Source organism: Vicugna pacos, chromosome 11 (genome assembly GCF_048564905.1).
Source record: "Vicugna pacos chromosome 11, VicPac4, whole genome shotgun sequence".
Taxonomy (NCBI): domain Eukaryota; kingdom Metazoa; phylum Chordata; class Mammalia; order Artiodactyla; family Camelidae; genus Vicugna; species Vicugna pacos.
Genome location: NC_132997.1, coordinates 12,194,690 through 12,208,708, shown reverse-complemented (window position 1 = coordinate 12,208,708; position 14,019 = coordinate 12,194,690). Strand labels below are relative to the sequence as shown.

Here is a 14,019-nt window from a genome sequence, read left to right as displayed (position 1 = left end):
GAGAATTGGTGGGTCGGCTTAGCCTCTCCTGGACTTGTTTTCTGTCCTGCAGAGATGGGGCTCGCTAGGCGTCCCTCCCCCGTAGAGGTGCTGAGGGCTGTAAAAGACGCGTGTAGGCAGACCGAGTACAGCTGCTCTTTCCTCGTAAGTGCAGGATAGCATAGCTTTTGCGGTGACGGCTTTATGACCACACCGTGTAGACTCTCAGTGCTCCAAAGGGATGCCTTGCGGATTGGAGATGGGATTCTCACTTCTGTAAATACCCAAGGATTGTGTTATTGGGCCTTGCTGATTTGACTCTATTCTTTAGAAAGTACATAATGTAGATATATTTTTCAAACATGCATGCTTTTTTTCTTTTATTATTTATAGTTCTACCCTCTCATCTCTTGGTGTGACTTTTCATGGAATCCAGGAAACAGTCCTAAGCTACCTGCCTCTTCACACTTCTCCGTGGTGGTTTCCTTCCCTGACTAGAAGAGGGTTTTGCATAGGTAATTTTGATTGCTCCCCTTCTCTTGGAGACTCTCTGTTTGTCTGCCCATCTCTCACCTGTCCTTCTGTCCATTTCTCTACCCACTCATTCTTCTGACTTGTTCCAAGAAGCATTTCAGGCAGCTTACAGAAGAACAGATACCAAATAAACACGTGAGAAAATGGGGCCAAGTTCATACAGTGAGGCTAGGAGTTGAGCCTGTGTGAGATTTGCAGGCGTGAGACACACGCCTCTGCCTTGTGACTTATAAGATAGACAGCATCAATGTGCCTGAAGCTCCCAGCAGACACAGGGAAACAGGGTTTGTGGAAGATGCTCATTGGCTGTGAAATAAATAAGTGGCTTAGTAGAAGCCCAGCTTTTCCAAATACTAAGGATTAGGAGAATATTTTAGTGTCTTCCAAAATCAAAGTATTGCATCTTTTCTTTTTCAGAGTTTTATGTATAGTTGGTTTACATTCTATACCTGGAAATTTCTCCAAAACTTCTGCCCACGTGAGTCCCATGACTCGGGAATGGGGTGGTTCTGCTCATTGACGGGTGTTGGCCAGAAACGGAAAATGGCAGCCTCAAAGGAGCCTGGGATTTATCACTTATGTTTTTTCAGTGCTGTAGATTTCAGAAAATGCTTTCACCGTTTCTCTCCATCTGAGGCAGCAGCGTGCTCTCTTACCAGCATCAGAAGCTCAGGGCTACGGGATGGTGGGGTTTGACTGCACTGACGTGAAGACAGCTGAGCTAGTCACTGCAGGCTTGGTGCTTTCACGTAGTGCATTTCATGTTCTTTAATTGGTTTCAACAAGTAGTTAATTAACTGAGTTAATTAACATTTAATAAATATGATGCTTTGTTGAAAAGACAGTCATAGGCAGAATATAAGTTGTGAACACTTTAAAAACGGTTTCATTACTGAAATTTCAGTAGGGAAGATTCAGTTTATCTTATTTACGCCTCTCTTTAAAAGTAACAAAGAAACAAGACAGAAAAAGCAGAGGATGATTTCTATTCTTCCTCTCGGCTTGCAGGTGCCTTCACCTCCAGTGGCATCCATCCAGACATCAGCACTGACACTGGCCGTGCTCAGAATTGCCTCAGCCCTGAAGACACAACTGACAAATAGAAGGGGGGGCGCCCTGTTACAGGGGGTGCTGTCACTTTGTGGGTCCTTATGTAACTGCGTGGTGTTATTCAGGATTGCCCTTTCTACACTGCGTGACGGTGCTGTGGTGTCTCCTAGTTATTTGTTTCTGTAAGTACTCGTGTGTTTTTTCCAATGTGTGGTACTAGACATCAAAAAATGCTTTTTTCAGGTGAAAAATAGTGTGTATTTAATATAAAAGTCTGAAAAAAGTGTCAAAAGTGTCTATCTTGTTCCCAGTACTCAGAGATAATAATTAACACTTTAAAATCTATTTTCTGTTCTTTTCATCAGTGTGTATTACCTCTGTCATAAAAACCAGCGAGCACTGTGTGCCTGTTTACTGTATGGAGACCTCCATTTTCCATTCGGCTTATTACACATTTTGCTACAATATTCTATCTCCACTGGCATGATTTTTAATGACCAGTATAGCATTCTGTCTTGTGGAGGCATCGTCCATTTTACTTTGGACTTAAATAAACTTTTAAACTCCAAGTATACTTAACTGAAATACTGAAAAGAGAACTGTGGTGGTACCGAAAGTCCCCTAATTCCCTTCCCCTTATTTCCAGAGAGTAAAAACTGCTGACAATGTGGAGTATGTATTTCATGACCTTTATGCCTATGTCATATATATATACACATACATCACGAATATGAGAAATCTATGTATATGTGAGTGTATATATGCTTTATTGAAAAATAAGTCCATACTATATGTTTTCTGCAGCTCGGTTTATTCACTCAGGTATATATCATTGACTTCTTCCCCCTCTAGACTCACCCAGTCCTTTCAGATAGAGTAGAGGGTTTTCCTGATGTGCAGGTTTATTCTCTTGTGTAAGGACACCTTTCGTGGGAGAGTACTGTGGACAAGGCCTTGGACCACGCCGAAACGCCGGAACTTAAGTGCCCACAGCTCGCCGTGATTTACCGCATCATTGTCTTGATGGTAGACACTTAAGTTTTCTCCATCTTCCACTGTCAGAAAGGGTGTTTGACTGGAATCCTTCTTATACAAACATTCCTGTGATCTTGTATGAGTATTTCTTTAGTTAAAGTTTCTGGAAATTTAGTCCTTGGATGTGACAACTTCATAAATCACAGGCTCCTTTCAAGTAAATCTAGAAATTCCTTCTCCTGTGGGGAATGAAAAGATGTAGAATAACTTATGTAACCAATTCTCTATCGCTGGATATGATTTCACTTCAGCTTTTCTTCTCACCATTTTAAACAGTGCTGTGTAAATGCTCTGATGAGTACATCTATTTGAACTGATTTTTTCTAAATGAAACAATTCCTAAAAGTGGAGTTCAGCCTGTGTGTACACACGTTTTTCAGAGTTTACATATCCATTGACATGTCGTCCTCCAAAAGATCGCTCACAGTTTGTTCTCTCAAAGATGGACACTAGCTAGAATATCTTTTAAAAATATGTGCCAATATGATGAGCAAAAGTGCTTTTTCATTGTTTTAATTTACACTTGATGACCAGTGAGGTATTGAGCATTTTTCATTCATTAGCCATCTGACTTTTAAAAAGTGAATGATCTCTTTTGTCCATTGAACACATTTAAGTGAGGGAGCTTCTCGTTGCTTTGTGACAGCTCTATGTATATTATGAACACTAACCCCTTGTCTTCATCAAGATGTATCAGAGAGCTTTTCCTTGTAATTTTTTGCCTTTCATTTTGTTCAGTAGGTTCATTTTTGTTGTGGCCCAAAATAATCTTAAGATAGTAAATGTCTTCTTTTTGGGTTTTATTCTTGATATTATTCTTAGAAATGCTTTCTTATAATGGTATAAATTTCTTCTGTAGGTTTTTTTAATCTCTAAGATGGAGATGATAATGGTACTTGTTATAGTGAGGAGAAGTTGAATTAATATGAGCAAAGAATTATATTCGCTGTTATTAGTACTTTCTAATATTCACATCACTTTCTGTAATTTTTCTTGCGGTCAATATGACTGGAATAGAATTTGTTCTTTCCAGGGGATTCTCTGATTGTCCCAAGACAATTATTGAATTCATACTTTGCTTTTTAACTTGAAATCCCACCTGTAAAAAATACTTATGTACACTAGAGTCTCTTTTTGAGCTCATGGTTTATTTCTGTCAATCTTACTTTCTTACTCTAGCACTATATCTTACATATTGTAAAAATTTATTTAATATCTGACAGTGCGATTTTTTTGATTCTCTTTACCATCCCAAATTTTCTTGGCTAGTATTATGACTTTATTATTCCTGAAGAATTCTAATATAATTTTTCAAGTTAAAAAAAAAAGAAGTGTTGTCATGGGATTTTTTAGTAATTTTGAATTATCTTTAGGAGAACGTACATTTTTTCAAAACTGCTTTCCTCCATACAAAATGTTGTTGTCTCTACTTTCACACCTCTTACTTTACCCCTCAGTACAGTCCTGTACTTTCTCCATGTACAACATGGGCATTGTTTTTGAGTTTATTCCAGATTATTGTTGATGATTTTGTTAATTTTTTACGTGAGAATTTTTTGCTATTATATTTTTTAACTGTTAAAACTGACACCTAGGAAGGAAGATTCGGTTTGTAAATACTCACTTTGTGACTTCTCATTTAAAATTGTAAGTTTTAAGTACTTGTTACAGAATCCTTTCTTTTCTGTTTTTAAAAATTTGTTTCCAAGATTCTCAAAATGGTCATAGCAAAGTAGTATAGGTGAGGAGACAGATGGAGAGAGGTAGTGTGGCTCATTTACAAACTGTGAGCACTTTCATGGTTGCCTTTACGTTGGAAAAGCTGCTGAAGAGTCCAGGATAAACCAGGGGTGGCTTTGTATGCACTTGAAAGCCAGCTTTCCTGCCTGGTGAAGCCTGGTGGGCATGGCAGGTAGATGATCAAGGTCGAATGGAGGTTATTGGCTGCACAGAGTGCTGTGTCTGAGAACTGGAGAATATCACCATGGGAAATGCTTGGTGCCAGGAACAATGCAGAGGAGCTGGGGACCCTGTGTGTTAAGGATTTTCCAGCCCTGGGAGTGGGAAGATCAGACTCTGCATTCAGATCTGAGTTTGAATTCATCCTCTTTAGTTTACTTGTCCTCTGACTTTGGTCAAGCTATATACCCTCTTTCACTTCCTGTTTTCTTATCTCTCAAAATAGGAGAATTACAGCCTGCTGCTAGATTGTTTGGTCAGGTTAAATAATTAGTGTCTATAAGATGCCACGTACAGTCACAAGCTCAGTGAGAAATGGGCTGTCGGCTGTTCTTCTGCAACTCAGTGCTTGACAAGACATGGGGGAAAGCCAGTCCCTAATTTGTGTGTGATGCAAGTAGGAACAGAATTAATGACTTGCCTTTCCCTAGCAGTACTCTTACAGCTTTGCTTCATTTACTTCTTTCCTCCTTTCCTTTCCCCTTTCCCATCCTCCACCAAAAGAGCCTGAGACTCTCTCAGAATACTAGATTCAAATTAATTTAAAGGTTGGCTCATCCTCATGAAATGATAGTAACATAAAGAAAATCTGTGCACATCCCAGAATACATTGTATTTGATTTACACACACACACGTGTGCGCACACACACACACAAAATCAGTCTACCTCCCACTTGCAGAGGGAGAAGGACCACTTTTTCTGAGTTTTCACTCACTGAGCGTGAGAACAGTGTCTCTTACACAGACGTTCACCAGGCTTCGTGCATGGTGTTTTTAATTGAATTTCGGCTTTGTAGCCATAGATATAGTCTCCTAATAGAAGAGAGAAAGTGGAGACATAGACATTCTGCTGAGATATTGGTGTCATCATATTTTAGTTGGAAAGGACTTAAGACAGAATAGAGTCGTAATATTTTATGGGTGAGAATCCATGATGTTGTAACTTGGACAAGAACTTGGACCTTCTGCCATCTTGTCCACAAGGGTGAAGAGGCAACTGGGCAGGGAATGGTAGGGATCCTTCTTGCTTGAGTTCCATGTTCTTGCTAGTTTTCATTGCTCAGCTGCCTTTAGTTTATGTCCATGAGGCCTCTCATGGGAAGGTCACTCTGTCCTGATAGATTGAGTTTCTTATCAGCAAAAAGCTCTGGACCCACTCATATTTCCCAGAGTTTTCTGCTGACCTGCTGACACTTTATATAATTGAGACCTAAGAAACTACTGAATATAAAATACTTATTGTTATTGTTTGCCCTCGAGTTCCATAGGAATGGGGTGCTGTCTCAGGCTGTCTAAAGCCAGATCCGAACAAAGATAGGGTGACAGGTTGTGCTGCTGTTTCTCCACAGTCGAAGGGGATTACCACCTTAGCTTTATATTCAAGGCAGATGAGTTCAAATCTTGCCTTTACCAGTTATTATCTTTGTGAATTTGGGGAGAAACTGTACTTTTTTGTGTCCAAATTTGTTTATCTGTAAATAAGTTCAGTATTTATTTTAAGGTTTCTGTTTTAGAATTGAATGAGCTAATTCCCTCATTTATACCTAAAATAGCGATCGCATGGTTCTATGCTGGTGCCTTGGTAGTTGATTACTAAGGGACACGGCAGTGAGAATGGGGGTGGGGGGCCCCTGGATAATAGAGCTTATATTCCAGGATATGCTTGTAAAAGACTGGATGTGCAGTGGATTTTTAGTAAATATCTACTCCTTTCCTAATCTGCATTGATTGTGTATATATCTTTATACTAATATATGAACAATTTTTATTGCAATTTAAATATCTTTGTAGTATTTACAATATCTAGCTATAAAAATACGTGAAATAAAATGATTTGAATTTATTTTCTTTTCAATAAGCAAAACAAAATAAAATAGAAAAGAAAAAAGTTTTGAAGGAGTAGAAATAATTTTATTTCTGTGGAATCAATTCCTTATAATAGGTTTTTTGTTCGTGTTGTTAAAAAGCATATAAAATTGATAGGTTGTGACATACTGGAAATGAGGAAACAGTGGAGACATACTACCTCTAAGGCAGTCAATTTGTTACCAAGTCCAAACTCATTCTGCTTGCTGCATGACAGGCCAATAAATCGGGAGATGAGATGTTGGAGTAAGGAAAAGAGACTTTATTTGTAAAGCTGGCAGGCCCAGAAAATGGCATATTGTTATTCAGTAGAACTCTCTTCCCCAGGGCAGAATTCAGTCTCCTATTATACCAAAAAGGGGCGGGGATGTGGCTGGTTGTTGAAAACTTCTTGTTGTATGAATTGTTTGTCCTTGAAATCCTTTGTTCCTGCAGCTGTCCATGTGGGTCAAATTATGGTGCCCCCGTATAACCTCCAAAAAAAAGAAAGGTTATTCAGTATTTTACAACTTGCCATCTATACATAAGTGTAGAAGAGCAAATATTCTTAAAGATCAGAGCCCGGAGAATAGGCCCTCCTGGATATTTCAGGCTAAAGGCAACTTTCTTTTACAAAAGGTGCAGAAACATCAAGTCTGAGCCTAGAAAACAAGGTACAGGATTAAAGCCAAACGAACACATCTAACATGGAGTGAAATTTGTTCTTTCTATTACAATTTCTTTTTCTCCCTCATAAATAATTTTACTAAGAAACATGAGTAATTTTTTTATTTTTGCTTCTTAATAAAGGACTACAACTATATTTTAGTGAGCAGGGATGCTGTGCGTGCCTTGGGGTCACAGCAAACTCTTATTGGGGGTGGTCGACCCTGCAACATGCCTGATGCCCCGTGAGTGTTGGTGAGGGCCCCCTAACCAGGGGCTCTCTTCAGGAACCACCATATGGGCGTTGACCTCTGGCACCTCTTTTTCAGCTGCAGGAAATTTTTTCAGATTCTATGATAGAAAAATCACTCCAGCTGGGGATAATCAGGGAATAAAGGAAGAGGAAATGGGCTTGAAGTAGAGTAGAAGAGAAGGACAGAAGCTCAGGGAGCCTGGGGGCTTGGCAGCGGGGCCTCAGGGGAGAGAGGAGCAGAGGTGTGGATGGGACCGGCTACGGAACCAGCTCCTGCTGCTTTCCCTGCACCCAAACCACACAGCTTTTAATAGGGCCCAGGACTCTCTCCTGTCTAGATGTCACTCTGGGCAGAACCTTGAGAATCGAAGGTAAGGGGTGGGCAGCACTCACCTAGGGGGTCACTGAGGAATTTGTTCAAGTCCACATTGACTTTTCCAGTCATGTGCCTTCACCTGTTCTTTATCTCAGGATCTGAGAAGCAGAAGCAAGGAACTCAGGGAGAGATCCAGGAAGATATCTGACTGTGTTAAGAGACGACAGTCACAGTGACACTGGGAGGGAAGACACTTGCAGCAAAGTAAAATAAATTCACAACTATTGCATCAGAGCTGCAGGTGTGAGAGAGCCTAAGCCTGTCTCAGAGTGCAGGGGACAAGCGGAATGGAATGGTAAAATTAACACTGACAATTGAAATTTTGTTAAATAGCCTGCTACTTTTAATTTTATCACTTGAATGTATGCAGGTGTATTTCTATGAGCATTTATAGGTTCACACAACCCCACCAGCCCCTCTTGCCCCCATGGGGGATGGGATTTCTCAAGCACAGTGCCCCTCCTGCTTGCTTGGGCCACGCTGCGGGTCCTCGCCTGGGGACGGACAGCTACAGGACACTGAGTCCCCGAGGCACAGCCTGGGATACATGACAGGAACATCTGTGCTATTGGCTGACGGCCTCCATTTCCCCCTGCAGTGTAAGAATGCCGGTGACTCAGTTAGAAGCATGCATCCAAGCCATCCTTCCGTGTCATCACCATCTAGAAGCGGTGCCTGAATCTTCTGAATTTCTGCAGAATGTGGTTTACAATCACCTTCAACAAGTGAGTGTGTGTCCTCTTTCAAGTGGAGGAATTACTGCCGTTTTCCTGGAACTTACCACTAGTCCATCTGATTTTTCTGTGCTAGGATTCAGTATGGCCTGCTAATAACTCTGCAGTCAGATCTAGAAACCCTGATGAAGAGGATTATTTATTTTCTTTCTTTATATGATAGTATTTTACTTTCAAAATTCTTAGTTTTCAGTTCTTGGAGGAATTTTTTCGGGGGTTGGAGAAACAATTTTGCTCTTACCATCTATGTTACCTTTTGCTATATGCGTCTCACCTGTCTTCTGTCACTTGTGAGGCGGTTCCATTTGTGACCCTGTCCGGGTTGTTCATAGTATAAAACATAAAATCTGTAAAAGTACAGTCCCTTTTACTCCGAAGACATTCCACAAATACTCCTTTAATCTGGGTGTGGTTTTAAGAAGACACAAACATTAGAATATATACTTGCAGGTTGCCAGTGCAAAATCCCCAAATGAATAGTCGAGCTCAACATCTAAAATCTTTCTAATGTACCATGGATTTGTATGGATAAGTGAATTAGTTTGCTAAGAACTCAATCCTCCCAAGCTGATGCTCTGCCAGATGGTGGGGCCGAGGTACGAGGGCGTGTCCTGCCCTTCCTGAGCTGATATTTTCATGGCAAAGACCTTCACCAGGTGAAGAAATTGAAGTTTCTTCTAAGAACAGTGGGTCTGAAAAGAGTCCAAAAAGCGTGGGAGTGACACAATCCCATTTGTCTCAAGTAGGGGAGAGTGGCTGTGGGGCCACTTGGGAGACTCATGAGTCCTGGTGGGCAGTGTTGTTGGCTTCCACTTGAGCGGTGGGACGGTCAGTGGGTAAAAGTGAACATATTGAAGGCATGTTTAGATGGTAAAGAGGAAAGGGTCAATGCTTTCTGTGAAGGTAGGATGGAGTAAGGCCCAGGTTTCTGGGTGGATTAATGAGTTAAATAATGGTCCTGCTGTGTTCTGAGGAGGGAAAGCTGCAGAGGGAGTTCTGGGGGAAAACTGATGAGTTCAGCTGTTGGTAAAGTGAAAGGCTCTTAGATGCGTGGTCTGGGAGCTCTGGTAAGAGCCAATAGTGAGTAGGGGGCGGGGAGAGAGACTTTCAAATCATTTTGTCTTGTGAATATACATATAAGAATGAGTAATGACACAACCCCTCTATATTCTGGATTTAAAAGCCAGTAACATTTTGCTATATTGACTGCAGGGGTTCTTAATTTTTTAATAGAAATAAAATAAATAGAAACAAAATAGTGGAGTTAATGAATATCTTAGAGTTGATGTGTGCCCTTGTATGTATTTTCATACCTCATCTGTTTATAAACATAATCTACAAAAAGTTAACTTGCTTAGCATAAGAGTTAAACAGAGGGACGTGACACACTCTGTTGGTGGTTCAAGGTGATTTCTTAGGCAAATTATGTAGCCTCTCTCTGCCTTAGTTGCATCTTCTGTGACGGCCCCCGGGCCCCTCATCACAGCTTATTTCCTAGACTAGATGTTGGGAGGGAGGCTGCTGAAGGGAGTAAGAGGTGGCAACTGCTAGGGTCACTGAAGAGAGAGACAAAAACAGATTAAAGCCGAGAAACTGAGTGCTAATACCCTCAAAGGAGAAAGAATTCCTCAGTTTTTTGAGCCACTTAGCGTAAGGGAAAGAAAATCATGTGGATCCAAAGCTCTTGAGCATATGAGTATTGTGGGTGGGAGGGTTTCATCAGAAAAGGGTTGAGAAAAGGCCTTTTGGTTTCCCTTTACGTTTCCAGTAAGGATGAGGCGCAGAAGAAAAACCACCCGCTTCACTGTAGAAGGTGCTGTTTTGTGAGAAACTGACCAAAGGTTGGAAACCAGTCATCAGTGGTGCTGGCAAAAGAAGAGACTTCTGGATTGGGTGGGGCACTTGCTGTGACTTCCAGGTGACCTGCTGGCTGGGGGCTGTGAGGCGGGCAGTAGGTTTGCAGTGTGACCTGGGCATAATCTCTGGCATTGAGGCTGCTGTTCTGACTAGCAGAGCTGGGCAGACACCGTCCTAATGGGGCTGCTCGGGATGAGGTCTGGGACAACTGCCGTGCTGAGGGCGAGAGGAGAGCTCTCCTGAGGTTGTGTCCCTGTGAAGATTAGAAACGTCCTCCTGCAGGGGAGGAAGAGCCTCTGAGCAGCATGCCAGATGCACAGGCAAGACCAGCCTGAGCATGGAGATTTCAGGAAGCCGGAATTCATACAGGCCCGAACAGCCTTGTTCCTGAGAAACTGGAGGGAAAAGATGCTGCAAAAGCATGCTAAGTTCAGACACTGTGGTGTGTCATGAGTGATAGGAAAAGACTGTTCAGGCAGCCACGAGAGAACCCTGTGGGTGTCCCAGTTGGGCGTCACACAGGAGGGAGGAGCAGAGTTATATACTGTGTCACTTATTAGCTGTGTGACTTTGAGCAATATCACCCCACCTCTCTGTATATATATCTACATCTGTAAAGTGACACAGTGACAAGCTCGTGTCATCAGAATGCTTAGTTTAGCTCTGATCCCCTTTGTCCAGTCCTGTCAGTGCTGCCCTGCAAGGTTCTGCAGCGGCTGCTCTTGCCCTGCGATGGGAGGGCATAAAAGGGCATTGTAGTACCCGAGGGCAGGAAGGGATTGCTTTAAAAGCAGACATGTAGCCTCCTGCAGCTGCAGACCTGCAGGCAGTTTGGTTTATATTCTTGGAGAGGACTTTGGAGGCCTTTGCATTGACTTAAGACATGTTTTCCCTTGGGGACCTGATTTGCCTTTGCAGATTATTGTTGAAGATTTGGGCTTCTGGCAAAGCTGTTTTCAGAGATGGGTATATACGTAAAATATCATATAAAATAAAATGATTTATTTAACGTGTGCGACTTTGCAGCTGTTGGGAACAGCTCTGTTGGCCTGGTCTCCATGGAGGACACCAAGGATCAGCAGAGCATGCGGGAGGGAAGGCAGACTGCAGTGTTTCTGCGGGGGGTTCTCCCCAGCATGGTGCTCTGCTGAGTTGACTCTTCTCTGAGTTTGGTTGCCAGAGGAGCAGACAGCAAAGTAATGAGTTCTGGAGGGATTGTATAATGACAGGAAGAAATAGGAACCTGGAGATTTTCCGGACTAAAACATGCTTTTGGTTCCTGATTCAGTGTGTTCCATTACAGAATTGATGAGTTGTGTCTACGTCATTGAAATAAACGTTCAGCCTAAATGTTAAGGGCTTTGATTTATTTGGCTGGAGGACTCGAGCCGGGATGACAGCATCTCAGATCACTCTGAGGGACTGCCCCCAGGAGGTAGGGGAGGAGCTAGGATATATAGAATCTTTACAACAAAGACCAGGTAATTGGAACAATAAAATTTTGCTTGTTATCTAAAGAAAACCAGATATCTCAAGTTCAAGTATTTACTGCTTTTCTATGTATGGTGGGAAGCAAACATTTGGGTCATTGAATTCATTCCTTTGGCAAGCACCTGGCTATCTAGGGCCAGTATCCTGTCCTTTCTTGCTCTGAGTCTGCTCGGAGGGCACCACTTTGAGTGGTTGAGAGGCCGGGCTGCAGGCATGTTCGCTGGGGGTTGGCAGCAGCCGCTTTTGACTTGGATTCAGCATTCTTTGTTTACTGACATGGTTGCAGTATTTTCATGCACATTGTAGTATTTTCATTCACAGTGTTCCCCCTTGGTCCTAAATTCGACCAATATTTTGAGAGACATTTCATGACTAATTTTGTCCCACGGTGCTAGGATGGCTCATTCCAAGTTCAGGTGAAAAATCTTCTGAGTTGCCATTCAAGGTGTTAGTTTTTTTATCAGGCCCTGTTGATACTAAAAGTTCTCTGGATCACCTGTCTTACTAGTCTATTATGATCCAGGAAGTGTTTAACCTTCTTTGCTCATTTCCATACCTAGAATCACACTATTATATTTATTTTATTCAGGGTTATAAATTTTATCTGTTTCTTCAAGATGTTTAGCCATCATCAATCTTGTGGGCCTAGTTACACATTGGGAAATGTAACAGACAACAATTTTATAAAATAGACAGGATATAAGTAATAAAGCTAGTAACGTTAATAAAGTCATGAGTAAGAATTTAATAGTCGAGAAGTTGTATTTTTGGGTTAAAATTTTGCTTGTGTTTCTGAGTTTGATCCTATGAGAAAGTTCATATTTATGGTCAGGGTCAGGGCAGGTATTAATTGGCCAGGTGAAATCTCCCACCTTGTAAGATCAACAGTGGCCTAAACAGAACTATAATTTCTTTTTAGAATAACGTTTCTGAGGGCTATCTAGTTAGAGCCTTGGAGTAGGGAAACCCACCAAGGTAACACAGAAGTACTAGACATAGGTAATTTATCATAAACTTAACAAGTGGAGTAGTTCATAATCAAAGGTTGGAGAAATTATCAAAGTAATTTTTATACAGTCCTGGTCCGGTGTCTTGGGTCAGCTGTCTGGCTCAGATGTCGTCTTCTTCTCATCCTGGTCTGGAAGCTATTTCTCCATTTGGGCATTGTTTTAAGGTGAGCAGCGCTCTATAGGCCAGTGCACTGCAGGGGATGTTTCAGATAGGAAATTAATCCGAGACTCCGTTTCCTTCAGCTTTGGTTTGTATGGTCTAGTTAAGAGTACCTGAAAAAGGGTCTTTTCATTCAGGTTGGAGACAGTTCTTTAAGTCATGCCTGTTGCAGTATGTATAATCCCCTGGCTGCAGGTCATGGGGCATTGGAACTTTACCCAAGGATAGATTACTGAGCTTCAGAAACAAACCTAGAGTATTCTTTTCATAATTCAATTAAACTGTACAGTAAAGTGACATAACAGCAAGGAATGATCTGGGAAGTGTCTTAGTAAATATGGACCTCAATTAACAAAACTAGAATTTAATATCCACTAAAATATAATTTTTTTCTCTCTAAAGTTGCCCTCAGTTTTCTCAAATATAGCCAAATCAAGATTAATTTCTTTACAAGTTAAATCTGATTATTTGATCATATAGGCTTTTTAAATTGACTGTGTTGGAAGTTTTAATACGGAGTCTCAGGGTAGAATGTTAATAAGGTTTTCTAAGACCAAGAAAGCCACGTCAAGGCTTTTCATGAATTTTTGCCTTACAGATTTAGGTAAATTCTTTTCTCTTTAAAATCCTTAAAATACCTTTATACTCCTATATCTCTTAGGAGATGATCTCTCTAATTTGTCTGATAGAGCCACTGGGGACCTAAGTATTTTTAGTCTTTTGAGGGATCAGATAGAGAGAAAAGATAACTGTTCCAAGTCTGTATACATAGGTATAATTTATCAAATTGCTGTGAACCATAACTAGCTTAAGGAGAAGAGATTCTTTATGTCTTGGAAACAGGTTAAAAGCCAGTAGTATTTGAAACAAAATCAAAAATTATAACCATATTCACCAGGTTACTCAGTCCCATGTAACTAATTCTTTTAATGAGAGTTTTCATTAGAACTTTAAAATTTCTTACCCAGTTTAGTTCAGTGCTGTAGTTTGAAATTTATTAGAAATCAGTAAATCTCCTTGAAGAGAAAGCATTTTGCAAAACCATCAGAAGAAAACAATTAACTGTCTA

General features: G+C 41.0%; 1 protein-coding gene across 2 annotated transcripts in view; it reads left to right on the top strand.

The window, feature by feature from the left end:
- Positions 1 to 14,019, top strand: part of LOC140699628 (trafficking protein particle complex subunit 9-like) — a 217,159-nt gene that overhangs the window by 106,337 nt on the left and 96,803 nt on the right. The window contains exons 2-3 of one of the 2 annotated variants that reach the window (XR_012077864.1): positions 8,297 to 8,423; positions 10,201 to 10,474. Coding sequence is in view for 1 of the 2 variants with exons in the window: in XM_072972260.1 (XP_072828361.1) it covers positions 8,297 to 8,423 (127 nt within the window). In the remaining variant the exon portion in view is untranslated. Of the gene's footprint in view, positions 1 to 8,296; positions 8,424 to 10,200; positions 10,475 to 14,019 lie in introns of those variants that run through there. The other variant, XM_072972260.1, reaches the window with a different exon arrangement.